Below are 27,042 nucleotides of genomic sequence, written 5' to 3' on the forward strand. Positions count from 1 at the left end.
ACATGCATTGAGGAGGTCAGAAGAAATGTACATATCTACACCCATCTCTAAAAACACGGTGGAAACTATGTCATGGTTTGCCAGTGGATTTGGGGATCTTGCCAAAATTGATGGAATTATAAATGTAGAAATACACTGTCAGATTCTTATCCACCATTCAGAACCATCTGGAAAGAGTCTGATTGGCAAGAGCTTCATTTTTCAGCATGACAATGATCCCAAGCACACTGCCAATGCAGTAAATCCATACTTGGATAGAAAAAACACACAATGGAACATGTCCAGTCAGTCACCTCGACATAATTGAAGCAGTGAATGGTCATGTGGTTAGAGAACAGCCAACAGCCAATCAACATCCAAAGCCACAATCCAAAGAAGACATTTGAATGTACTTCAAGAAGCCTGGAGAGCTATTCCTGTAGACGCTTTTTAAAAAATTGCCTAAGAGAGTTCAGGCTGTGTTGAGGAATGATTGTAACCATGTCAAATATTGACTTTCAAGCTTGTTAGAATCTCTTTTTGTAATTTATGTTTGTACAATTTTTACATTTACATTTTTCAGTAAATTGCTGCACCTGTATTCTATTTTCCCAGCAAAAAAAACAAAAACAAAATTAGTGGTGATTTTTGCACAGTACTGTACATCCACCATGAGACATCTAAATGTAATATTTAATAATAAATATCAACACTTAGGTTCAAGTAAGGGGCAAGCTTCTTTTCTCCTTCTTTTAAACTCTAGATAAGAAGATTTTTTTTTCTTTAAATTTCCAAAGGCAACAACATTACCCCTCCCCCTTTTTTACAATTTCACTAATATTTAGGGTAGTTTTAATTTGAACAATGAAATCCAACTCTTTGACTGTATTCCAAGAGACACTGTCTGAAAATGTGTGCCTTCATCTCCATATTTAAATGATCACCCATGAAATTTGGCTTCTCCCTGTGCCAGGATGGCCATTTGGAGCGGCTATAAACACGTCTGATTTCCAGTGTGACTAGACAACTCATCATCCTTCTTTTCTAACAGAACCAAGACTTTAATCAAGAAAAGAAAGAAAAGGTAGAAAGAAGCATGTATAGATTGTAAATCAGTCTACTGTTAAGTCTGGTGCCAAGGCTTTCAAGAAACGCTCCTTTAGTGCTTTGTCTTGGGCACATTTCTCATAATAATGTGATAGGGCGAATAGTGTGAAGGCATTGGTCGAATTTTTCTGTTGGAAGTATAATATGTCTGTTTGAAACTGAAGTTACGCATTTTCCAGCATATCTGCTGTTTGTTCAAGGTACTAATATAGAGTCATATAACAGTTTAATATCACTGTTCTGTCTTCTTTAGGCATGTAATTATTGTCTATAATGGTAAAGCCTATTGTTTATTAGGCAAACCCAATCTTCTATAGTCACAGAAAGGCAAAAGTCTGACAAAACAGAAAGAATAAAACGAATAATAGATAATAAATACGATTAGAGTGGGAGGTTATTGTGTTCGGGTCTGAGCTGGAGCTCTCCTTTAAAGCTCAGGATTGCAGAGCATCAGTGAGGAGAGCACCTTTCCCTGATCATCTGACGGCAGACGGCTCCTCCCCGCTCCCTCCTGTCTGCTACGCAAAGCAGTGGCTCGGGCACAACTCTGCCCGCGTTTCTATCCACGGGGTTCGTCTACGTGAGCAGGAGACCGGAGTCGAGTTCTCCACTTTGAATAAACAAGGACTGCGTTCCTGCACTGGTGTCGGCTTTCCAGTGAATCAGTGATGAGAGTGGCTGAGAGCACAGGCGGACGCTTTTCTCCCGTGCGGACCTGCCGAGCGCAAAAGTGCGCGCCCTGGTTCGGCTTCGTCTCCATCCTCCGCTCCTGAGATCAACCCAAATCCAAAGAGGCGCGCTGAGATCCCCCACGAACCCCCCTCGTGCGAGGTAACCGGATTTTCTCTCAAGATTTCCCCTCACTTTGAGGACACACTGCTTCTCAGCAGCTTACACACATGCGTTACGCTTTCATGCAACACTTGAATCTCCTAGCGTCTGAGAAAAGGATGCTGTTTTTTAAATTGAATTTTTATTCTTTTCAATTCACGGGTGATTAATTTCTCAGTTGTCAAGCTCGAACAAATCCAGTTATCGCCTCGCAGCGAGCCGATCCTCTGACATTTTGAAATATGATTAGTCACTCATGTGAAATAGGTGCCTCGTCGTTTTTCTGCACCTCACATTTAAATTCTTTTTAATAGAGTATTGATCAAACTAATTAAAAAATAAACGCTGCATCCAATAAATTAACTTTAGGCGCTCACAGGAGCACCGTCTTTTCTAAACCCTGTGGGCTTTGACATTTAAAGTAAGCTTTCCAATAACACTTCTAACACATTAAAAGTTTGGGGCAAAATTTGCGAAGTTAGTGTTTTTTTTTTCTTTTTAAGGGATTAAAATGCGAACTCAAACAGAGACGTTTGCAGAACTTTCCCCCCCCCCCAGCTCCAGATTGAAACTGAAAGCTCTTATATTCCATTTTAAAGAGTCGCCGTGTAAACTCAATCAGACAAGAGCAGCTAATGATAATTACCCCTCTCCTGTACTCGGGGAAACGTAGCCTTGATGTGGCATTGTTTCCTTCCTCGGCATCATTTCATCTCCTGTATCTGCTATCACAACCAAAGCAAGTGAAATTCCAGCAGCCACATATTATAACGTCACAGGATGCAAATTGCCATGGGCTGTGCAATTCACCTTTGATTATGAGCATGTGGGTGTTGGCTTATGTGAGCTGGTGCTTCTAGCAGCAGGATTTCCTCCAAGGCATAAACCGTTGTTTGAGTGGAATAAGTTCTGTGATGAAATTCAAATGAAACATAATGGCTTTTTTTTTCCCCAGCTGAAACCCTGTCCTATCTCTTTTGCTTCAAGTGGGCTTTAATTGCTCTGTATTTAAAATAGGTTCAATCTTTAGGCTACATAACCATGCTCTGGAAAGTAATGTGGTGGCGTTAATGTTCTGACAATTACTTTTTGGGTGTAGACTGTTCATTATATTGAGATGTGCTCTAGTCTTTTTGTTATTTTTTTTTCCACTGAAAATCCCCCTTTTAAAGATTTTATTTGAAATACATAGTGAGTGTGTGCAAAAAAACTTTCTAGATGTACACTTATTAATCAAGGGGCAAATGTATGGAAATGGTGAAAATGCTACACAATGAGTTCTCTGTAAGCTGGCTAGAAAATTGGAATTAAAGGGCAAAAGGTCGACATGAAAAAGGGGTCACCCTCATTATTTTCATACCCGACTAATCAACATGAATGCGGCGACTGTGCATCTGTTGCTAAGCCAGAACGGATATTTTGTTTGCTTCATCCTATGCTCGAACCAAACGTGTAAGTATTGCAGAAAGCAGTGAAGCCGGGCGGTCTGTGAGATCATCTTGACAGTAAGCGTGTACGAGTTAGGTTGTAAAGACAATGGTGAGATAGGGAGGCGGTTATGATTTCTAAATCCGCAGAGAAAACAAAAGGTGTCTCTGTGGTGTAGGAGTGGACAAACACGCAGGGTCAGTTGTTTTTTACACCACAACGTGAGGGGTTCGTGTGGTAAGCATAGAAGAAGGAGGAGGAGGTGGGAGAGAAACAGTTTCAATTGCCTGTTATTACATTTTTTTTTCTTTTTTGTGTTTGATGGAGTTTATCCAGTTGGCTCCACTTGAGCAAAGCGGGGGACGAGGGGTGGGGTGGGGTGGAGGAAGAGAAGAACAATAAAACAGAAGTGAATTTTCTCCTCCTCAAGTTTTGCTAATCAAGAGCAATAAAAAATAACACGAGCGTAGAGTTAATATTTGATGAGGTTATGTTTGCTGAATTAAAGGATGAAAACTATTAGCTGAGACATATGAGACTTTTGTTAAAAATGCAAATGAAATCCAGTGTTTGGCTTTTATGTGTTTGTTTGTGTGTGGTTGTGGGAGGATGTAGGTTTTCCCTCAAGAGATCCAACTTTTACGAAACACATTTTTTTAAAATGCTTTTAAATTGCCACAGTTCAGCCTCAAGGCTCTAAATTCTGTATCAAAGTCAAACGTCAAATGAAACCATTAAACTATCTATCCATAGTGTTTATTTTTATTTGTGAACAATTGTGACAAAAACAATATTTTTAATTGACATTTCTTGTTCTGTATGGTGACATCCTCTATTTTTAAGTCATGGAATTTATGCTTGTGTAATGGCCAGACAGTATCATGACAATATCATGAAATGTAATATGAATAACATCGCAAGTTATTCTGCATGTTTGTTAAATGGCCTGTATTTGTATAGCACTTTACTTAGTCCCTAAGGACCCCAAAGCGCTTTACACTACATTCAGTCATTCACACACACTGGTGATGGCAAGCTACATTGTAGCCACAGCTGCCCTGACAGAGGCGAGGCTGCCAGACACTGGTGCCACCGGGCCCTCTGACCACCGCCAGTAGGCAACGGGTGAAGTGTCTTGCCCAAGGACACAACGACGAGACTGTCGGAGCCGGGGCTCAAACCGGCAACCTTCCGATTACAAGACGAACTGGCAACTCTTGAGCCACGATCGCACCGTTAACCTTGACCGTGACCCTAAGTCTTAACTGTTTCAATTGTCATAAAATGGCTTGAAAAAGGCTTCAAAATGCCGCTCTGTCAGAAATATGCCTGAATTGGTGTGCTAATTATACAGCAATGACTGTTAGTGGAGAGTGTAATTCAGATTATTTTCTGTAACTATGTCGCTTCACACTAAGTGTAACAGCAACAGTTTTTAGCCACAATAGATACTGCCCATCTAAATAACTTCAGATTTAAAGCTGCACTTCCTTCAGTCCCCAGCAGTGTACCCGTTCCGTGTGGAGCAGAACGGATACATAGCTGTCGAGACACACACTGACATATGTGGCTCTGTATCCACTATGAAAGGTGATAGCCCTATCATATTGCACAGGCAGGTAACCAGATTGGAGGTATTGTTGGCCATTGCTTTGTAGCACCTGTGATTTGAGCACTCTCAGCACTGCTGAATACATTTGCATATTAGCTACTTCCTGTGATTTGCATCCTGGAATTACAGGCTGAGTTAAGAGGTTGCAGAACTCCCCACTGCACAGTTATGACAGGTGCTAACTAGTCTCCTTGGTACAATGTGAGAAAAACATCACAGAGTGATAAGGAGCCGCCAGAAACTCTGAAGGTGTGAACATAACATGCATGAAAAGACATTTCTAGAGAGAACTGCTGCAATTGTTAGCATGCTGAGCTAGCTACAGCAAGCTAGCCAGCCGAGCTCGGTGGCTGCTACTTTCAAAGTGAAATACAGACTCCAAGGCACAATGAATCTTCTAAAGTTCCCAATGTGGAAAGAGTAAGAAACAATCTTTTATCTATGTAGTGCAGCTAAGAGTTCATAAGGCCATCTCCTGTCAGTGGTTGCTCTTAGTCATCAGTTAGCCTGCTTTCTTCCTACCCAGGGGCCTGAAGCTCTCTGTCTCCAATTAGGCCCAAAAAGTTGTGTTGTTGTGAAAAAGAATATAATATAAAATACATAAATTAAACTGAGGTATAACTTTATTTTTTAATAAATATTGAAGGCTGTTTTCCTGACTGATATGGGGCAGTGAAGGAGTGGTTTATTCTTGTTAGCATCGTGAATGGAGTGACTTGCTAGTGACAAGATTTACAAGGCCCAGGCATCATTATTTCCCTGCACCCAGTTAAATAGAAGTTGTCAGCTGTCATGTGCTTTGTGATTGACTTTGATCCCGCCTAATGATCACTGTGTTCATCTTGGAGCCGTAGGACATCGCTCGTCATGCTCTCAGCCTGATATAATATGCACATGATTTCAAAACTGAGCCTCTTGACCTAGTGGATTCTCAGTTCTGCTGGCTTTTTGATTTTGGATATTTACACCCCTGTGATTAGGTCACCCAAGTACAATCACTCATCCAGCATTGTGATGGTAATGTCATACAGAGGCTGATTTATGTGTGCGTGTGTCTGTAGAGTTGGCTGGATCCCCTGTCTGCCTCCCCCGTGGACTGATTACTGATCAGACTAGCATTTCATATCAGCCTTGTGGGGGGAAATTAGAGGATTAGCAACAACTTCATGCTTATTCCCTACATATCTTCCAGGCCTCCAAATCCTCTGGAAGCCATTGTTATTTTAAGTAGCTTGGCAATTGAGCATGGAAGCAAGTTCTAATTCTCCCAAGTCTTTGGAGATGCTGAGCTGCAGAAAGTTAACATTTTGGAGCTACTTCCCCTGCTATTCATGTTCTTTCGTGATGTGAAAATGAGTAACTGAGAGAGGGCCGTGAAGCTGGCTGCCAGGACCTCTTCACTCCAATCCTTGGTTCATACATAATAGATAAGTCACTGTAACTTACAGTACAGGGCCATAACTAGGCTAATGCTTAGATTTGCATATTTGTGCCGGATTCCATAATTCATGAGCGTGCAGCAGGCAGGCAGATCCATGCTGCAAACCTTGGTCCACATGATGAGCACCATATATATCTATCCAACATATCCAACATGCGTACCAACAACATTAAAAGGGTGTACAGAAGCTGTCTTTTCCAGGCACATGAGAGCTTTGTCTTCATCATCAAAAGCTTCAGAGTCTGAACTCTGCCTTTAGGGAAGCCTTATTAAAGGCACGCAGATGAGAGAATCAGACAACAGGCTTTCTCCCGCTTAATTTACTGCAATTCTGAAATAATAGGACAGGGTGAGAGCGGATGAAAGAAGAGACAGCAGAGGGCAGCGACACCTTGTAGTGAACAGATTTCACGAGCCACTTTTTCATCAAGAGGTTCAAGAAAGCCAGACACCCTCATCATTGGCGAGTGTTATGAAGCAGATTTATCATTCCACTTGATGATGGGACAAGTCATTTATTCATTAAGTTTTTGCTCTGTTTCTTGCATATACACACACACATATATATATATATATATATATGTATAGTGTTTGTGTGTGTGTGTGTGTGTGTGCGCGCACTCATAGTTTGAATATCTTGTCATATTTGTCAGACTTGTGTTGCTTTGGAGGGAGCACAACCCTGTCATGTAGAGTGAGTCTTGCTTTGATTCAGATGCCTTTTCCATACGTATCAATTTATTTTGTGTGGACGCGTCGACGTGTGGGTGTGTGCGCCTGTGGCTGTGTAGTGGTGAGATTTTCTGTTTGTGACACGGTTCCAGTGTGCGTCTGGTGACCTGAGTGCAGATTATTTCACATTTTAATGAAACGATTTCCTGCATCGCAACATTTTACCATTAATTTAGAGATTTTAAAGTAATCTGGGGAGCTAACGAAGGAATTCACACAAAGACGACCTTATGGTCCACATTTTCAAAGAAGTCTGCTGAACTGTTAGTCGTCTGTCAGTGTGGACATCATCATTACTTCTAAGGAAGCTGAAGTCATTTTCTGCATTTGTCCACTTTTCCTTTTCTTTTCACATCACTGGTGGTAATTTTAAAGGAACAGATGAATACTCATGAGAACAAAATGTCAAGCATTGGTCGGTCCTACTGACTTGCGCTCTTGCCACCACCAGAAGCAACACTTGACATTTGTTCCAAAGGCGAAGATCTGGGTTAGTCTAAATATGAAATTTGATCTTTAGAGACGCCGATTTAGGTTTATTGTTGGAAGGTCAAACACCTAACGAAGGCAGCTCAGAGGATGTTTTCAAAGTTAAGCGGAGAGGAGATGAAAATAATGACACACTGTTGAGTATTTAACAGTGGCTCGGCACAGCGTGGCCCAGTAGAAAGCTATCTGACCAGTATTAATAATGTCTCACTTGTGCTTACTGGCGAAGAGTTTAGCAGCAATCTCTCGAGGTAATGTGGGGAGCTGTCCATGGTGCTGAATGAGACTGTTCATCTTGTGTTCTGGAAAAGAGAAAGCCCAGATGAGTACCTCTCGTTTTTTTCCACCTCCAGAGGGAACACTACTCATCTCAAACTTGAAATTGAACCTTGAAAGATTCTGTTTCTCTTTTTCTGACTTAAAGGCAAAGGGGTGACACGAGGTGTAGTTACTGAACTATATGAAGCTGAATCTGAAAATAGTCAGAATTATGACACAATTCAAAAGCAAGGATTCAGTGCCTGTACGTTTAAAAACAATTATTTATTGTGATTTGTAGTCTTATATCAGCAGGGTGAAACACAGTACAGTGTAATGCAACTTGCATTTGTACTTGTACTGAAAGCCTGCTTTTTAATTTTCAATATCATTTATGTGTGGTTTTGGAGTACCTTTTTTAGCCAGACAAATATTGCTCCCATATCTGGTTCATTCTCTGTCCTTTATTGGATGGCTAATTGAATATAATGGGGCTGGGGACTGTGAACCTTTCAAAACGAGCAACTCACAGTCTATTGTGCAACACAAATCTGAAAGGCTAATAATAAAAGCCATGTCACAAAGGAAAGATAAAGTGTTTTTTTTTTAAATATTATTATTTTACAGGCAAAAGGTAAAAGGTAACATGGTCTTTTTATTTTTCCACCCTAGAAAAAATATTTGTGCTTTTTCACTATTATGTTTAACAATTAAAAGATTTTTAATACTAATCAATAATGAATCAATTGCTCTAACATTGCTTAAAATATAAAAACTCTTGAGGTGAATATTTTTGTAAATTGAATGTATAAATAATTATAAATAAATAGGCAATACATTGACCATTTAAAAGTGGTTATTAGTTGCAGCACAATTATTCTACTACAGTGCAACTTAATCATTGATAACTAGCTCCAGTTTTATAAGAAAACATAGTTAATCAAACACCCTAACACTTAACCAACAGAAAAACAAACGAACAAAAACTTATCAGGCTTATTACATATTTCAGAAGGAAATATATTTAAAATGTGTTAATAAATTGGAAATTCCTAGTTAATTACACCTTAGTAAAAACTTAACTTTAAGGTTTAGATTTATGTGTCTCTATGTTAATAATACTTCTACAAAAATGTTAAAAAAAATATTTGTTGAACTCTGTATAGTACAATTTATAGTGCTGTAAGTAGCTGACAGCAGTTGACAAGAATTACATTTTGATGACACTGGCACAAAAGTACTGTAGCTGACTTGAAGCGGCTGAATTTTCAGATATATCCACAAAGTTTTTCAGTGTTGGTTCTGTGATGCACAGAATTTGTGGCTATGGTGAGACTAAGGATGTCACTACATATAAGCTATTTGCTACCAAAACTCGAAAAGCACAGCGTATTAGCGTATTAGCTGCTACAATAGTGTCGCTCCAAATAATTGATAAGAAAGGCAGTATGGAGGTACTTTGTGCTGTTAATGTGAAATAAACATTACCATTTTGTTTGAAAGAGCTAGCAATGCTGCTGTGAAATGAATGTTCCACAGGCTGAAATGTTTGCAATGGAAAATGCTACATAGATGCTTAAGCTAATGTAACAGCTGTAGACAACTCAGCACCAAATCTAACATTTCAGTGACAACATAATGCTAACATTTTTAAATGACTTTTTTCAGAGAGATTTTAAGTACTGCAAGTCCAAATACATGCAGTTAGTGGAGATCCTGCCCCCCCGTGACCCTGACAGAAGCGGAAGAGAATGGATAGATGAATTAATTTGAAACTTATCATGTAATAATAATGAAGGTTTTTACACTGCTTACGCCAAATGTTCATGCCTGATCACAACTCTAAAATAGGAGAATGACCTGCAAGCCAGTACAAATTCCCAAATGTGACTCAACCCATATAAAACACAACAATGCTACATCCATTTATTTTTTATCATAGCATTGCTGTGCAGCCCTTTTATTGACGTTGCCATACAACCTTAAAAAATGGCAGCTAGTTGCATTTTAAATAAAAGATGTGACCTGGTTTCACTACAGGAAACTCAAGAGTGGAACGGGTTAAGTATCCAGAACAATGCATATAAAACAGGACTATTGAACAGACTTACATTTCTATCTTTGGGGTCAGTCACTTTAGAAGCTGAAAGAATTTCATTGTTTTCTAAGAGCAGAAATTCCATTAAAAACTGCTAATGTTTGACTATTGATTGTCCTAAATGTACTAATGTATTTTTTGCTTATGCGCTGTGTATGTTGTGTGTTTGGTAATTGGCTCTGCATTAGTTTCTGAACCCTAAGGCCATGTCCTAGCCCCTTTTCTGTAACACTGCCACTGTAACATTTCAGTGTCAGCGTGCTCTCCAACCCTGAAATGAAAATCCACAGCGACTAGTAAATGTGCCGTATCATTATCTGGGGATATAAAGATGTAATCTGTATGGATAATTCTAATTTCACTCAACTATTGGAGAGATTCACATGAGCTTCTTCTTAATTTATCCATATTCTTTTTCAGATTTTCCATTTCACTTCACAACACATTTGTACACTCCTTCTAATCTTGTAATTACAGCATTTGCTTCTTTCCCACAAATCTACAGTATGTGTGTAACAGATGTTCATTATGCTTTGATTGTTTGATCAGTCAGCGATAACTTAGGGCGTAAGAGGATAATGGTGATTATTTTTATATTTGCTTTCAGTTTTTTCACATCTAGATAAACAAGCCAAAATATTACATAAAATGGGATTAAAAATAATTACATGCAGCCTGAAATGCTTGAAAAAGCTTTATTTTTGTTTTTGTTACCAGTGTGTTTATGTAAAGAGGACGATTTGCAATGCATGTCATTGAAATTGTATATTGTAATCAATATTCATGCATCACTGTAAATTAACCCACTAAAAAAGGCTTCGCTTTAGTGTCAGGTAAATATTTAATGGCATGTATGCTAAACATATGTTCATTTTGTATGCATATTCCATTACTGGAAATACTTTGGCTCCTGGCATTTTTCTACACAGTCACTCACATTTTAGTAGCTGCCAAACAGATTTGTACAAATTTGTAGAGTGGAGCGTTTATCATACAGTGCACATGGAGAGTATTTTTAATTATTATTATTTTTTCATTTCACAGCAGATCTATTCTTTGGTTTAAAGAGTGAGCGTGTGATAAAAACGGTGCCATTTTAACAGGATTTAACTCGAGGCTATCTCGACTCGATAAAAACTGGACAGAGTTTGGCTCTCACCTTGAGAATGACTTTTCAGCACATGGCTTCTTCTTTACATCATATCCTCTTCAGTTAACTGCAGTAGGGTCCACAGTTGTGGAATACTGCGAGGATTAGCGAGGGCATTTGATGTTGGCATTCAGGGTTTCAAAGAACTTACCAATTCTCATTCTGCATGTGTCAGAATACAGAGCTGGTGGTTTCAGTCATTGTCTGAAATGACACTCAATGTGAGGATGAATTCTTTTGGTTCAGCTTTGAGGGAGAGTTGAAAATCTGAAATTAAATTAATTAGCAATAGTCGAATAAATTGACAGACGTCACTGGGATCCATCTTTTGAGTTTTGAACAATCTGCTTGTTTTTTGGTGTTATACTAAATAGTGCAATATAAAACATTTTAGCCACAAAAAATTGTGTCATACTGTTAAATAAACACTGTTTATTAATGTTATAGACAGGAAGGACTGAAAACCTTAGCTTACCTTAGCTCCAACGTTATCATTTGGCTGTTAGCCTTAATGTTAACAGTAGGCTGATGTGGTCATCAGGTAATTGTTAATAGTTAAATGGCTAATGTTAATGTGTGAGCTGGCCAGGCTAACATGTTAAATACTTAAGTGTTTTTAAAATGGGGGCTCTGTTGACCTCTTGAAATTCCTCACAGAGGTTTGCTCCATATTGTGAATATACTATGTTCAGCTCCTAGTGGTGGGTGGGGGTGAAATAATGTGTAAACTGGAGGAGGTGCAGATGATGCTGTTGCAAATGAGCATATAATATGATATTAATTTTTAGTCTGGATTAGTATCTGAGTATTTGTTGACAACCCTAGTGCATATACGCTGTAAGGGAACATTTATACCAAGCTAAGAAAACTCCCTCTCGTGCAATATAGACTAATACGATTGTGACAAATCATGTCAGTGTGTCATGAAATTACCAACCTCTGTAAGGATGCTACAAAGCTGCATAGCTTGGCTTATTTGCAAGCTAGCTGGCAAGCGTAGAAAGATTATTTGAGTAAGTTCACATCAACAAGTGACGTTAAGCCCAAACTCATTAAATTGACATTAGGATTATGTAAGGTTTATGTGCCCTGTGAGGGCTCCTTGCCCCCAAGAAGGTTTGAGAGCTCCTGCAGAAAACCACTAGCTTGGGTTTGATTTTTATATCTTTGGATGGCTGAAGTCACTAGAGATTAAATTTGTTTTGTGGGTTAGAGAAGTCTGTAGGGGTGTATCTGTGCATTGATAATTTCCAGAGCAACAGATGCAGTTGTATTGCAGTGTAATTTAATGCAAGAAGTACTCCACATAGGAAAACTCATTGCCCAGCAAATTAAACCATTACCTCCCCGGTTGGAGTTAAATATGGAGAAATTACTCATTTAATGTCTGATTACTCCCTAATAGAGCCATCTAAACAATGGTATCCACACATTCCCACAAGTAAATCCTGCTTCTCTGCAGCATACGGGTGGCAATTGCTTGTCAGGGTCAGAGTGAAGTTTTATTAAAAGATGCACGCTAAGAAGTCAAAAGAATTCATCTGTTTGGATTCATTATAAGATGGCTCTCTAGTCTGAAGATTTGTCTTCATTATCCAGCCAAACACCAGGCAGATAACACTTTGCCTCATTTGCTTTCCCAGCCTCAATTTTCCCTGAACGATAATGCAGCATCTCTTTTGTGTGGCTGTGGTAAAGACAAGCAAGCCATTTTCAATATGCACGCAGGATTACAAAGGTTAATCATCAATTTAAAGCTAATCTTTGTTAAATACCAATAGAAGCTTGGTCTGTGCTCGAGACAGATATAATCAGGCAAACCCCCAAACAATCCTCCATCTAAATGAAGTGAAAGATGGTTAATCTAGGCTGTACGGCACAAGTTGATGAGCGAGTACGGCGGAGGATTGCACCACAACTCTCAACTAATGTTCCACTGTTTGCTAAATTTAGTTGTCAATTCTATGGGGCGAACCACAGAAACGCTCCCAATTCTCGCATTGACTTTAAATAGAATCCAATAGAAAGAGACCCCCAACAAAACGAATGCCACTTTCCTGCTGAGGCATTTCATTTCACCCCCATCCTGCTCGGAGATGGTAATTCTCATGTATTTATCCTTGCTTCATTGTTGCTGTGGAGTTGAGATAATTATGGAGTTTTAAAATTATGCAATCAAGGACAAGATCCCTCTACCCTAGTCTGGGAAAATGAGTAATTAAATTTCTCCTTTTTTCCTCAGTTAATACGCAGATGACTGGGATCACAGGGTCCTAGTCATTATCTGGTCTGGTCTGCTCTGGTGAAACATGTCTGCCAAGTTGGCTAATTAAATTTTGAGTTTCCTTACATTGCAGGCTGTTCATATTTGTCAAAAGTGGCACTTCATGATATTAGAATAAAATGATAAAAGATTTTTAAAAGCTCATCCTCACATGCAGGTGTGCAGAAGTTAAAGAGAGGGAAAAGAAAAAGCGGCACATTCACACACAGATTAAAGGCAGCCTTGCAGCTAGCTGGTCCTCATTAAGTTAAAGGCCAAGGGATATGTGGAGACCTTATTGATTATATCATGCTGGTGGTATTACATGTACTATTCATAACGATGTAGTCGATGCATAATCACCGCGTGAAAGAATCACTAGGAACACCCAAAAAATATCTGTTTAATAAAACCTTGTATTTTTAAAATATCTATATGTCCCATATAACATCTAACTGAACCGATCGTTTTATGGCCCTAATCTACGGAATTCAAGGGGACAACATTTAACAGGAATTATGGTAAAGTAAAATAAAACTAAAATATTCATGACAACCCCGGGTGGCATCGACTTTTAAATGCATGGAAAGTAAAGTTCTATATGTTATTTCGTTCAAACTTCTTGACTAGCGAGATAAGCTTAGGACAAAACATTGCGTTTCCCATTAACCTAAGCCATTTCAAGTCTGGGCAGGAATTTACAATAATGGGAAATAGAATCAGCTCACCTTAATGGCAGAGGCATAATTCCATTGACAAGGCAGGCTCCTTTAATAAAGATAAGCCCCGAAGAAAATCAATAACCTGAACTAATTTCGAATGGACTCAGACGAACATAACATTCGCACCTAAGCAAACATTTTTAAAAGGCCTTTTTCATTGCTATTGCTTAGAGAACAAACCGAGGCTGTTTTCCAATCTTCGCTACATGACACAGTAACAAAGCAAGCCAACAAGTAATCTTGCAGATGCCCTTTCTCTGATTCTTTTTATTCCCCCATTAGGCCTCTGATGCTGGGTCCACAAACTTCTCTAATTAAGAATTCGTCTTCAGCACATTCGCCCATAAAACGGGCCTTGCTGCAGAACGTGGGGTGATAAAAGGAGTTATTGGGCCTGCGACCTCCTTTGCCTCTTATCTCCCATAAACACTTCAGTTGGTTTTTACAGGACCGTGGAGGCGGTGGTACGAGCAATAAGCCAAAGGGGAATGGCCAAAAGGCTGGGGTGGTGGGGGGTGGTGATGATGTCTTATTCATGAAGAATGGCTCAACAAGGGGGCGCAGATGAAATTGACAGCGAGAAGTCATCGTCATCATACTACAGGCGGTAATGTGGCTCCGATAAGGCCCGTCTCGTAGTTGAAGTTGATTAATCTTTGCGCCGGGCTTCATTTCAGCGTGTGCCGTGGTGATTTTTAAAGCGGTAAAATACAGAGTGCTTAAGCTCTTTTGGGAGGGAAATAAAAAATAATATTGCACACTCATTAGCTTTACCGGGGGTTCTTACATTAGCTTGTGGGTTTAGCGACACACCAGCAGAAGACAAAGCTCTGCTCTGCTATGAAAGTCACCCCGCTGAAGTGACACGTTTTATTCCCTCTATCTTCTTAACCTGATTCTGTCACACACCCAGGACTACACATGCACAGATATTTTCATTAAGTTGCAGACAGGTTTCTTACAGCCATTAAAATGAGCCTGAAGTCTTCACGGTCTTGTACATCACCTACTCTGGTTTTCTTTCCACACACATTAAATTCAGTTAAAGCAAAGAGTGTTTTTTTTTATAACATTTTCTTTTTTTGTTTTCTTTTCTTTTTAACCCACACCTCATTTCAGTGTGTGCATGCTCTGGTGATTTGAACCGATGGCGGATGCCATCCTGCTATGCAGGCTGAACACAAGAAAGTGTACGGTGAGATTGCATTCAAACCGCTGCCAGTGTTGTGTTCTCAAAAAAGAACAAGAGCAGAAAGAGTATAAAGTAACAGAGGCTGCCAATACTTGTGGTTAGCCTTCCTTGAAAATGTCTGTAAACAGAGCCTCGCTGGTGGTGGGATCTCAGCTTAAAAGTGCGCGTGGAGCCCAACTGGCGCTGGAGTTTTCGTCTGCTCTCATGCACGGGGGAGATTTTGCAGAGGTTACGCTAAAAAAGCAGCTCGGTGCTTCACGGGCAACGGTGTGGAGCGGTGCGAAGGCAAACGCAGTAAACAATGTAATGATAGAACGAACGACAGCCGCGCGGAGCTATGGTGGTTTATGTCCTCCCTCATCTCTGCCCAGTCAGGCCTCTGAAGCACACCCCTGCCAGAGAAGCAGGGGGCCGTGCACGGGGAAATGGAGCTGGAGATTGTTATTATAGATAAACACTTCTCTTACGATCTAGTTTGCCCTGCAACCAGGAAATTACAAGGATGTTGCTCAAAGTTGAGCGCAGAGGCGACTGGTTTTATTTGCCTCTGAGGTGCCAGTATGCACAGTCACAAACTGCGCTCAATAAATGATGCTGAGTCGCATGTGGGAAATTGATGGTCTTTTTTAGAGTACTTTTATAAATTTGTATATATGGATGATGTTTATTGATAGAAAAGTAACTGGGGGTTGTTTGTATAACTGATGCCTTTCAGTTGCTTAATTAATGAACAACTGCAGTATAATTTGCAATATACCATGTGTTTAAATATGAAGATTTGCATTCTGTTCTATTAAATACAGCATTCAGGGGTTCGCATAAACATAAGGTATTGACATGATGACGTCCATTGAGATAATATATTTAACCAATTGACTCATTATAAAAGCAACGGTTAGTCGAAACCTTGTGCCTTAATCCAAGAACATACGTTATTTTGCAGTTAATAAACAAAATCTTGCCTGAATCTTAATATATATATATTTAAATGCAATATGAACTAGGCATGCCACATTTTAAATGATACTGAAGATTACAACAGAGTTGCTCTAACCAGTCGTCCTGTTTATTCTGGAAGTTAAGAGATGCCTCTCCACTGCACTTCAAATGAACTCAAAGTGATGAACGATGCAACTTTGAAAAATACTTGTTTTGTATTCTTGGGGGAGGGGGGGAGAGTATTTTTTTTATGCCTATCATTAATTAAAAAAGCAAAAACTAGAATATGCCTGTACACAGAAAATAGACTGAAGAAACACTTAGTGTGCAGTATGAACAGAAGGAATGACTACATCAAGTCTGCTTCCACATTAAAATGAGTTGATTTTGCCTCTCTTAAAGGTTTTGTGTCTGATAGAGATGGTAAAAAGGATGACTTAGCAGGTTTTAAACTTAGCACCGTCTCAGCCCACACCGTCTGATCCGTCCGATTGTGTTACGATCCGTGAGCCGCATTCGAGGCGACAACTTGAATTACTTATGCAGATGAGGTAGCTCGATACCGTGAAAGTTCAAGTTCAAGGTCCTTCGCTGCGGCTAAAGCGACATCCCAGAAATGGGCGTCTGTCACCGCCAATCTGATGCTCCTTGCATTTCCCATCTCTGTATCTCTCAGTCACGCTTGACTGATTCGTCATTCACACGTACTGCACAAACAAATCAAGACGATCCTGGCTCTGCACTAATATGATAGCCGAGCCAGTCGAGCTGACCGCTGCTCCCTGACTTTGCTGAACTCCATCACAGTTTGCTAATTGTCAGGTGTCTATTTTTATTGCCTCTTATGGGATACATTGAATTCCTACCTGAGCATGCTTTACTTGTGCTCACTGTGTTTCCAGAGTGCGCTTCTGCTTGTTTATTTACTGCATGTATGCCAGTGATATCCCGGTGTAACCACTACTGACACATCTAACTGCATAATGCTTGGATGCAAGTGAATGCAGGACACCTCTGTGCTAAATGGTTTTAAGATGAATGTGTTATTATTAGCTTGCTAACTGCCGCCTGGTGTTGAATCACTCCAGCGCTTGGCAGCCAACAGCAAATCACAGAAGGTCCAAATACTAAACCTCGAGTTCTGCAGTACTGAATACATATTTGTGATGGCGGGAAAACACTGGCAGATCCATGGCATGTGCCTTCCAATAGAACGCTGCTGTGCCAGATCGTGAAAGGTTTTCCAACTGCACACACCAGCTGTAGTGTGGGAAAATAAACACAAGATATAAGTTGACCTCTTGGAGGAAAACAGCATGCCCCTAGTGTGTGTGTGTGCGTGTACACCTTAGTTAATATGTATTACGCGCTTTGCCCTCGAGTACAGTTTACTCTCTGCATAACTCAACACTTGGCAAGGTGGGATTACGCTCAGTGTATTCTGTAATGCTGTTTATGAGCTGTAAGATTGATGCCATTTAATAAACAACGGTACGGAAAAAAAATCATAAAATTCTCTAAACGTTGCACATTTTTCTCACTTTACTCATCAGAGCTTTGATATCATCGTCAGTACCCGGCAGGCCTTGCCATAGTTTTTTCTCATTAAACTATTCATCACATCGGCCTCATCAAAGATTAAGAGTATCCTCGCTGTTCATTACAAGATGGCCTGCTTTTTATTTGATGAAGTAATTCATCCATAATGTATGTGTATATTGGTGTTTGCAGGATGCCTGCGTGACTCGGGGCGAAAGCGCTGGCATTCCGCAGACTTAGACCCACGAAGGGAGCACGAAGCCGGTGCGTTTGTTTTGATTAAGTCGGCATTTCGCAGTGTTCCCTCTGTGATGAACCGCAGATCAATTACTTTACACAGAGAAGATCAGACTCATTGTGAGAAGCAGGAAAAGGTGTGATGGGAAAAGAATTACAGCAGCATTAAATTGGGGCACAGCAAAATTAGCTTTATCTTCGTGAGATGAGGAGGCTATTGCGGAGCGGGGAGCTTGATTCTGTGGAAAGCATAGGTGCTTTATCAGAAGTGGCAGGCTGAATGAGGATCATCAGGCCACACTCTGATTGAATTCCTTCTCATAGTCTGTTGTTGTTTCTGACGGACCGCGGAACACTTTCCTGAGTGAGTCAGTGTCCCTGGGATTGGTTGCCTCCACTCATCCAAGGGTGATGAGCAAGTCAGCCTATTTTATCTGTGAAAATGCCTTCTGGGAATCCAGACAATGTCAGTTGGTGCTTGAAATAAATCTCAGAGCATTGACAAATGTCAGGGCTAAACTGGAGGAGGCCTGGGCCGAAGACTGCGGGACTGCGAGAGCAATCCCGTGGCAGTTGAACAATGGTGCATTTAGGCTGGGTAACTGGAGGGGTGTTGCCATGGCGAAATGACAGTGCTCCGTGGCATTGTTTGACCCAGGCAATCGGGAAAAGCAACAGCATTTTATATAAAATGCTACGATGCGTTGTTTGTCGATAAAGATCCTTATTCAAACGTTGCCAATCTAGCAGAAACATACATTTGTTTATGTGGCGCAGGCCTTCGTCAAGTTGGGTGGCTCATGTGCGTGTGCACAGATGGCAGTGGGCAGAAGGATTGGTAATTGGAAGAGCTTACGTTGCACACTGAACCACTCTACGGGTGGAAAAAAAAAGCTGAAACGACTGCTATACAGTGAAAGTTTAACTCAACTTATAGAAAATCACAGATAAAAGACTGTAATTAGGGCCCGAGGCCAAATGCGTTTGAGTGTAAAAGCAAATGACAGATTACATCCACTGTTAATGAATGCCTTTGCTGACATGTGGGTGTGGATTAGGTCATTGTCTTACTCATGCGCTCCAAAAATAGCCCGATACTGCTTCCCATCAGAGCTGCAGTCTTCTCAAAACAGGGAAATATTGTTTCTCCAGCATCAGTGTTTGTAAAATGCTGCTGAGTTGTCTGCATCAATAGTTTGTCATAGTTATGGCATTTTATCACACTTCCAGGGCCTGATTTAAAGACTGAAAGTTAAGCAGGGATTAGATGAACATGGCATTCCAAGGCTGCCCTTAATATAGCTTAAAAAAGTGCATTTTTTACGAACTGAATACATTACACTGTTGAATTAAGCAGTTGCCCTGCATCAACACTAAACCAGGCAGAAACCCTGTGAGTTCATTCAGAAAACGAGTCGAGGCTGGCACAGAAATCAGAGAGAAAAGGGGCTTAAAACACACCTACATAGGCTGGCATGGGAAAAATAATGAGAGCACCGTGTGCTCTTTGTTCCTGAACGTGAAGAGAGACTGAAGAAAAGGTAAAAAAAAGAACCAAAGAGTACTTTTGGAATCTGATTTACAGAGCTTAATTTTCCCTCTGAGAATACAGAGCTGATATGTTTTACCAAAAGAAAAAAGAAACAAAAAAGCTTTAATTTGGTTTCATGTGTCCAAAGTACATCCTTTCACAAGCATTGCGGCTTGTAAACATGCATTTTTACCAAACACCAGTCAGGCTTTTTTATGTTTGTCTTTCAAAAAGTGTACTCTTCCAGGGTCTTATTTCATCGAAACCACTTTCATTATGAAAGGGATGCATGCAACAAGCAGACACAATCACGAAGGTTAGCTTAGTGTTTCAAACTCTCCTACTGTTCAGTGTGGGGTTAGTTTTCGAGGGAAGGTTGGTCACAGCCCAAATGGACATTAGATTTTCTCATTATATCAGCAACTGTGGCTACAGGAGTATCAAAAAGGCTTGGAGAGGGTGTTGAAGTCTTTCCTTGACCATGATCAGTGAAAGTTTCTTTCTGTTTTTTTCTTGTGTTGATCCTTTGGTAAACACAGGAAGTGCTCAGTTCTTATGATATAACTTAGAGATACTTTACCAGCAGGTGGCCCCAAAGGAGAGGATTACTCTGATGCTTTTGCCACTGCCAAATGTCACTTTATTAGGTACATCTAGCCCAAATTAATGCATATATGTTATATGTAAAGCAGTGCTGCAACAAATCCTCCTTTTTGAAGGCTTCTGTTGAAACTGTCATAATCATCACAAACTGTCTTCTCAGAAAGACCTGATGAAAACGGATTCATCATCCTCTTCTTCTTCTATACTAGTTATTGAATGAGCTGTGGAAAAGAGCGCATACGACAACAATCGCCCAATACTAACAGCTCCGTGTGAACACGCCTCCACATTAACCTTGGTTAATGCCAACATCACAATAGCGCTATCTCTGAGCCTATAGTTGATGTTCAGAACAGGCTCAAACTCTCTCTCTCCTATTCAGGGGTTAAATGCCTTGCATATGGGCAAGTCATTCAAGGGCACATCTGTTGGCTTTCTAATGAGAAAAAAGCATTGTTCTTCCCCGATTATATTTTCTTTACCAGCCTGGAGATTAAAAGTGGCAACACTGTGTTCTCGAGCTACCCCACAGCCTTCTTCTCTTATACTCACCAGTTAACAGTTGTAATATACCATTATTGTAAACAGAGGGGGAATACTCACTCATTATTTGTTCACATCATGATGAAGCTAGCTTTGAACAGGGATTGGAATGCTTCACAGGGCTCAAGGTGTCCCTTCAAAACCCCTTTGCATGCTGATGCAGCACAGGGTTGGAAGTTAAGGATTTTACATCTGAGAAACTAAACGTGTGAGTTTCTTAAAGCTCTGCTGGCTTTCATGCCGTCTGTTTATACTGCATCTATGTAGTTTAGGTTAAGAAAGAAAGAAAAGCTTTGTCTTTGTCCTCAGTACGTAGCTGAAGCCTGAAGTTGTTGCAATAGAAATTAATCAAGTGAGCCAGGAATCCCACTGCGAACCAAAATGCATCCATAATTTAAAATCAGTCCTGCATGTGGGAGTGAAGTTTCAGAGTTCCAGTTTGGATGTGGGTGGGTGGGAAAAAATATATTGTAGTGGTTTCTGAAGGCCTACTGGAGAGGATGGGTGAGGAAAGAAAGTGGGAAAGTGCAAAACAAAAACAGAGTGAAAGTGCATGTGTTTCTGTGTCCAAAGTGACTGGACGGACGGGTCAGAGCCTCTCACACGGGATCGTCTAGCAACGCTGGATGACAGCGAAGTGGAGACGCAAGAGTGTGGGATGGATTGAAGTCAAATAAACAAGCAGTAGATAAGAGCAACGGCAGATTCTTATGCTTAGATCAAACAAGTAAAACAATCTGTGTGTGTTTATGTTTACTTGTGGTGCTAAATGATTTAAAATGTGTGACCACACAAGAAAAATGGATAGTAATATTGATTAATTTTTTTTTAACTTCCTCACTTGAATTCGTTTAATAGCAAAAGCCACCCTTTGTAATCAAGCTTTATTGCAGTAATAATTATTTTGTACTAACGTCTCTAATGAGCAGCCATTAAAAAAACAAAGCACCCTGTGCAATACCTGCTGCCTGCCACAGTTAATGGCAGGGGGGCCTGTTGAATATGAATGAGGCTTTTTTTTTTTCCGCTGTAGATGTATAGAGGCGGCTGTTTGGGTTAATTAGTGGGAACCTGGCATCCCGTGGTGCCTGGAACCTGTGGAGCCCTCCTCTTAGCCTGGTGGGATATAATGAATAGTGCAGAACTGTTGGCGGAGCTGTCTGCTCAGGTGGTACGCTGCACTTTTGCTCCGGTGCCAGAATAGTTTTAAAGTCTGGATAATGGTCAGCGAAGGGCAGCTCTCGTACGTGTGTGTATGCGTGTGTGCGGAGGCTCAGAATTATGGGTTCGAGTGGCGAGTGTGGTGCAGAGTTTTAGATTTTTGTTATCTCAGCAACTGTGCCTCCGACTTTACCGAGTTCAATTTCCATACCCACTTATACATAATCAGGGTCAAAAAGAGGATGGAGAATATCCCAGTGTGCGGGGCAGGGAGACATCTTCAGCACGAGTGGACACTCACAGAGCTAATGCATGTAAAACTAATTCAGTAAAAGTGTGGTCGTTGCTTCCCGTCCAAAGCTGCCCCCCACCCCCACCCCAATCTAATTAAAAACGTCTCACCATTTTGAAAGAGAGGGAGGGATTGACTCTAATTCATGAGGTATTAATGGTTCATATTAGTAATGCACTGATAGTGCGATACCTTAATTCTGTCTATCTGGGAATATTAAGTATTAAATGTTACTTTTTTCTTTTCTGGAAATTTATTATGCCTCATTGCCACTGGGATCGTTCTTATATATGGTATCATCAGGTTAAGGAGTAGCGCTGCAGTGCTAAAGGATTAAAGATGTTCACGTCATGGCTTAGGTCAGAATGCTGCCAGTGTCTATTTAGCACAGCAAATCAGGATATGTCTGGTTCAAGATGAAAAATGCAAACAACAGAACAGGTTTAAAAGCATTTCCACCGCCTTGACATTCGTGGCCCGGCGGCACTGTTATGCCTTTAGAGTGCCTGAAGAAAGTTAGCCAGAGGAAAACATTAAAACTCTACACTGAAAAAATTGGATTTTTCACCCTCAATAAAAATGAAGCAATGAGTTTGAGTAAAATGTAACTAAAATGTAAAAAATGAAACATTTATTTTTGTTGTGGCAGATGGTTGCCCATCCCTGATCCTCTCATGGAGGTTTTTTCCTGTTGAAAGGGAGTTTTTCCTTCCCACTGTCATCAAGTACTTGCTCATAGGGGGTCATGTGGTTGCTGGGGTGTATTATTATTCCAGTTATTGTAGGGTCTTTACCTTACAAAATAAAGCACCTTGAGGTGACTGTGCATTTGAGCAGATTCTGTTCAGTTTAACATTTTATATTATAGAACAAAGTTACAAAAAATGTATATGCAATTAAATTATTTAAAGTCAGCAATTTAGGCAGAAATTTTTTTTGAGTGTTCAAGCAAAAATGTGTCCAGTTCTACAATCTGAATCTAGGTTCTGATGCTGTGAAGCAGCAATGAGACACCAAACAGATGCTATATCCTGCACACAAAACTCAGTGTGGCCATAGTTATCCCCTGCCAGCCTGTGCTGTGTAACCTTCCACTGGTTCCCGCAGTCTTCAGCGGATATATTCTTGGTTAAGTGGTCTGCCAGATATTGTGGCTGCCATGTGCCGATTGAAAAGCTGGAAAGATACACATCAAGTGCAGAATAAAGCAATAAGGCCCGGTGGAATGCAAAACAATGGCTCCTTCCAGGTGGTGCTGTACTGTGAGAGGTGTGGGGGGAATTGGATGAGACAGAAAGCTCGTCTGGCTGCCTGGCTGTTAGCATTGGACTTGGCAGCTCTCTGCCAGGGAAACGCTGACAGGCAGGCGAGGCTGTCACAGCACATAAGTGCCTCCTCGCACCATCCCGGCTCCTGTAGGGCAGGTCAGCTCTCCCGCGTTCAGAACACGGGCCCAGTCCCACACTCAGACCACAGATCATAATGTGGAACTGGGGAGGGGGAGGCATGTGTCACAGGCTTTATATGGTTGAAAGACTCTGTAAGGTGAGAGAAAGCCACTGGTGACACTGCAGAAATGTGCTCTGCGCGTTGGTAGTTACACTCTTCACTTAATTAAGAGACGGCTTCTGTGATTAAATTGTGCTGAAGGCTGAGCATTTCTGCAAGCAGAGGATTAATGATAACAGTTGGCCCGCTAAAAACAACTCAAGTGCGCAGATTTAGATCGTCTATGTGCGCCTCACAAATCTATGATCCCCTCACAATGTGTTGACAGTTTCTATGCAAAGATTACACTTTCATACTTTCATCAGTCCGGAATGAGCGTGTCCCACAAACTTATCTTAAATTATTGTAATGGCTGATCATTCTGGAGTCAAACTGATCGTTATTTCACACCGCTGGTTTGGTGCATAAATTAGGTAGGGAAAGGACTTTTTTCAGCCTTTCTTTAAACATAAAATAAATGACTGAGTGTGTGATTTTCTCTAAAAAAAAATATATATATATATTTTTTTTTGGTGGTGGGGGGGGGCTTGGAAGGAAAAGATTGCTGAGAAAAATAACTGCCGAAACAGGCAGCCTCCCTGCTGTGATCAAAGAAATGAAAGATCAAATTTATTTTAAAAAATATCCTTTCCTCCTAGAAAACCCCAATACATGTAATTACAGTAAATGCCATCTACAGACTGTGAGCCAGGAATTCAGCGTCTTAGTTGGGAGGGAAATTATACCCAGTGTGCTGAAACGTTCAAAAGGTGACGAAGTTACTTCCACAGAAACACCCAGTTTTTAAATTGCATTTGAAAGAAACCCATTTGTGGTCTACATTATGAGGGACGAGGTAGGGAAAAAATTGTCTACTGTATGCATTTGAAATAATATGCATGTGTGTGTGTGTGCGTGTGCAGCCATGTGTTCCCAGGATGGGAATATGTGTGCTTGTTTGGATTGCCTTACCGTGACCTTTGCTGTTGAATCTGGATGTTTGCATAGCCCATCCCTGTTGTTTTGACTAGCACAGAGTAAGCAGCAGCTTTCTTGGCTGCCTTTCCTCGTTAAAAATATCTGAAGACTTTTGCCATTTCAATTAATTCCATGGCGTTAAATATATATATATATGTATACATTTATTGCTAGAGAGATGTTTTTTTCCCTTTTTTCTTGCTGAAGTTGAGGCACACCATTTGACTAGCGCTTGTTGAAGGCAAGAAAAACAAGGCGAATATTAAAATATTTAAAAGGCCTTATAGAAAGGATCAAAAGTTAAAAAAGACGAGGCAGCGACATTCAATTTTCCCATGCTTTTGAAGGGCTCCTCAGCAATATTATAAGTCAAACCTAACACCCTAAATCCTTCTCCTTGTTGTTTGCTGGATTTCACTGCTCTGGTATCGATCTTTCCCGGCTCGTATAGAAAATCAAAGCCACCTAGAGTGGGAACTCATCTGATTTCCGGCAATAAATTTGTCTTTACAGTCTCTTAGTTTCAGTGCTGTGGGTAGGTGCGTATTGATACAGGTGTGGATTTTGACCTGCTGAAGGAAGACAAAGAACTCTGGCCTCATCTTTTGGCCTTCAGACTCAATTGCATATTTCAGACACTTTTTCTGATGAGCTGTCTGGCTAAATGTTTTTCGCACCGAGAAATTACAGTATCAATTGAAAGTGACTTTATAGAGTGAGAAGAGAAAGCAGATGGGAAGAGGGAGGATTAAAAGAGACTCAAAGAAAGATGAATTGAGATTATCCTTTTGAGATCATACACTTATAACAGACATGGATTGTATTTATGGCTGGATTGCTTTTTCATGGGAATGAGGAAGGTGCCATTTCAGTATAATACAGACATTCATTCTTCATTATATGCCTGAAATCTAAAAGCCCTTTCTTCTTTCTCTTTTTTGTCTTTGTTCCTCCCTGCAGATGTGCCGCAGACTGATTCGTCCTCCGTCTCCAGTTCATATTCAATGGCAGACAAAGACTGCATTTCTTAGCACCACTGAGTTCAGAAAGTCAGCTTTGGTCCACAGCTAAGCCACAGCCTTCTTTCTTCTACTGACTCTTTGCAAGTCTCCACTTCAGTCCATCACCATGGCCTGTTTTCTGGCATCAGCCTTTCTCCTGGTTCTTCAGACATACGCTGCCCCACCTGAGGCAGGATTTGGGATTACACTGGACGCCGTGGACCTTGACACCGGCCTACTAGCAAATGTCTCTGGAGATGTAACCACATCTCCACCCCCGGGAACAAGCAAACGAGCCCCACATAGTATCATTATTGGGGTACGCAAAGGTGGCACAAGAGCGCTGTTGGAGATGTTGGACATACACCCTGAAGTGGCTGCCGCCGCCACCGAGGTGCACTTCTTTGACTGGGATGAGAACTACGCCAAGGGCTTTGAGTGGTACCGTGAGTTAATGCCCTACTCTTACCCACACCAGATCACAATAGAGAAAACTCCAGGCTATTTCACTTCAGCCCTTGCACCCGAACGTATCTGTGCCATGAACTCTTCCATTAAGCTGCTGCTGATCTTGCGAGACCCAGCTGAGCGGGTCATCTCCGACTACACCCAGGTGTACTTTAACCGGCTGGAGAACCACAAGCCGGTTCAAGCCATTGAAAACCTGCTAGTGCGCAACGGAGCGCTGAATATGAGGTACAAGGCCATTCAGAGGAGCCTGTACGACGTCCACATGCGCAACTGGCTGCGCCACTTTCCCTTAGAACAGATACACATAGTAGACGGTGACGCTCTGATCCGTGATCCCCTCCCAGAGCTTCAGAGGGTGGAGCGCTTCCTTAACTTGCCACCCAGGATAGTATCCACCAACTTCTACTTCAATCAGACCAAGGGGTTTTACTGCATCCGCAGTGATGGCCGAGAACGCTGTCTGCACGAGTCTAAGGGACGACCTCATCCTGCTGTTAACAGCACTGTGCTCCAGCAGCTCCGCTCCTACCTTCAAGAACACAACCGCACCTTCTTCAGGCTGGTGAAGCGCACCTTCGACTGGCAATAAAAAAACCCAGTTCGCATTCTTAACAGAGCCACTATCTTGTCTGTGACGAGGACAAAAAATTTTAAAAAATGCGGGAGGCGGGAGGCTATGAAGCACTTTAAGGACGTTTAAAAACTTTTGAATAGCCTCTTAATAACTACTGTTGTAATCTCTGGTTTCAGCAGAGGAGTTCTATATTTACACGATAACGGCAAAAAATGTGAAAAACTGTAACTACAGGCGTAAGATTAAAAAGAAGAACCTTCAAGCTTAATAAGTCATTCTCTCTGTGCTGGAAGTGTTAAGTGGTGAAATTGCAGTGAAAACAAGTTTATGAAACTGATGAAGTTTTTTTCCCCCTCTCCTTTGATATTCTTGTTCTTGATAAT

General features: G+C 40.9%; 1 protein-coding gene across 1 annotated transcript; it reads left to right on the top strand.

The window, feature by feature from the left end:
- The first annotated feature begins 1,558 nt into the window (after positions 1-1,558).
- Positions 1,559-27,042, top strand: hs3st1l1 (heparan sulfate (glucosamine) 3-O-sulfotransferase 1-like1). The gene is made up of 2 exons (XM_063491546.1): positions 1,559-1,917; positions 25,574-27,042. Exon 2 carries the CDS (start codon positions 25,742-25,744, stop codon positions 26,672-26,674), a length of 933 nt encoding a protein of 310 aa, XP_063347616.1. The 5' UTR covers positions 1,559-1,917; positions 25,574-25,741; the 3' UTR covers positions 26,675-27,042.

This window comes from Pelmatolapia mariae, linkage group LG13 (assembly GCF_036321145.2).
Source record: "Pelmatolapia mariae isolate MD_Pm_ZW linkage group LG13, Pm_UMD_F_2, whole genome shotgun sequence".
Classification (NCBI taxonomy): domain Eukaryota; kingdom Metazoa; phylum Chordata; class Actinopteri; order Cichliformes; family Cichlidae; genus Pelmatolapia; species Pelmatolapia mariae.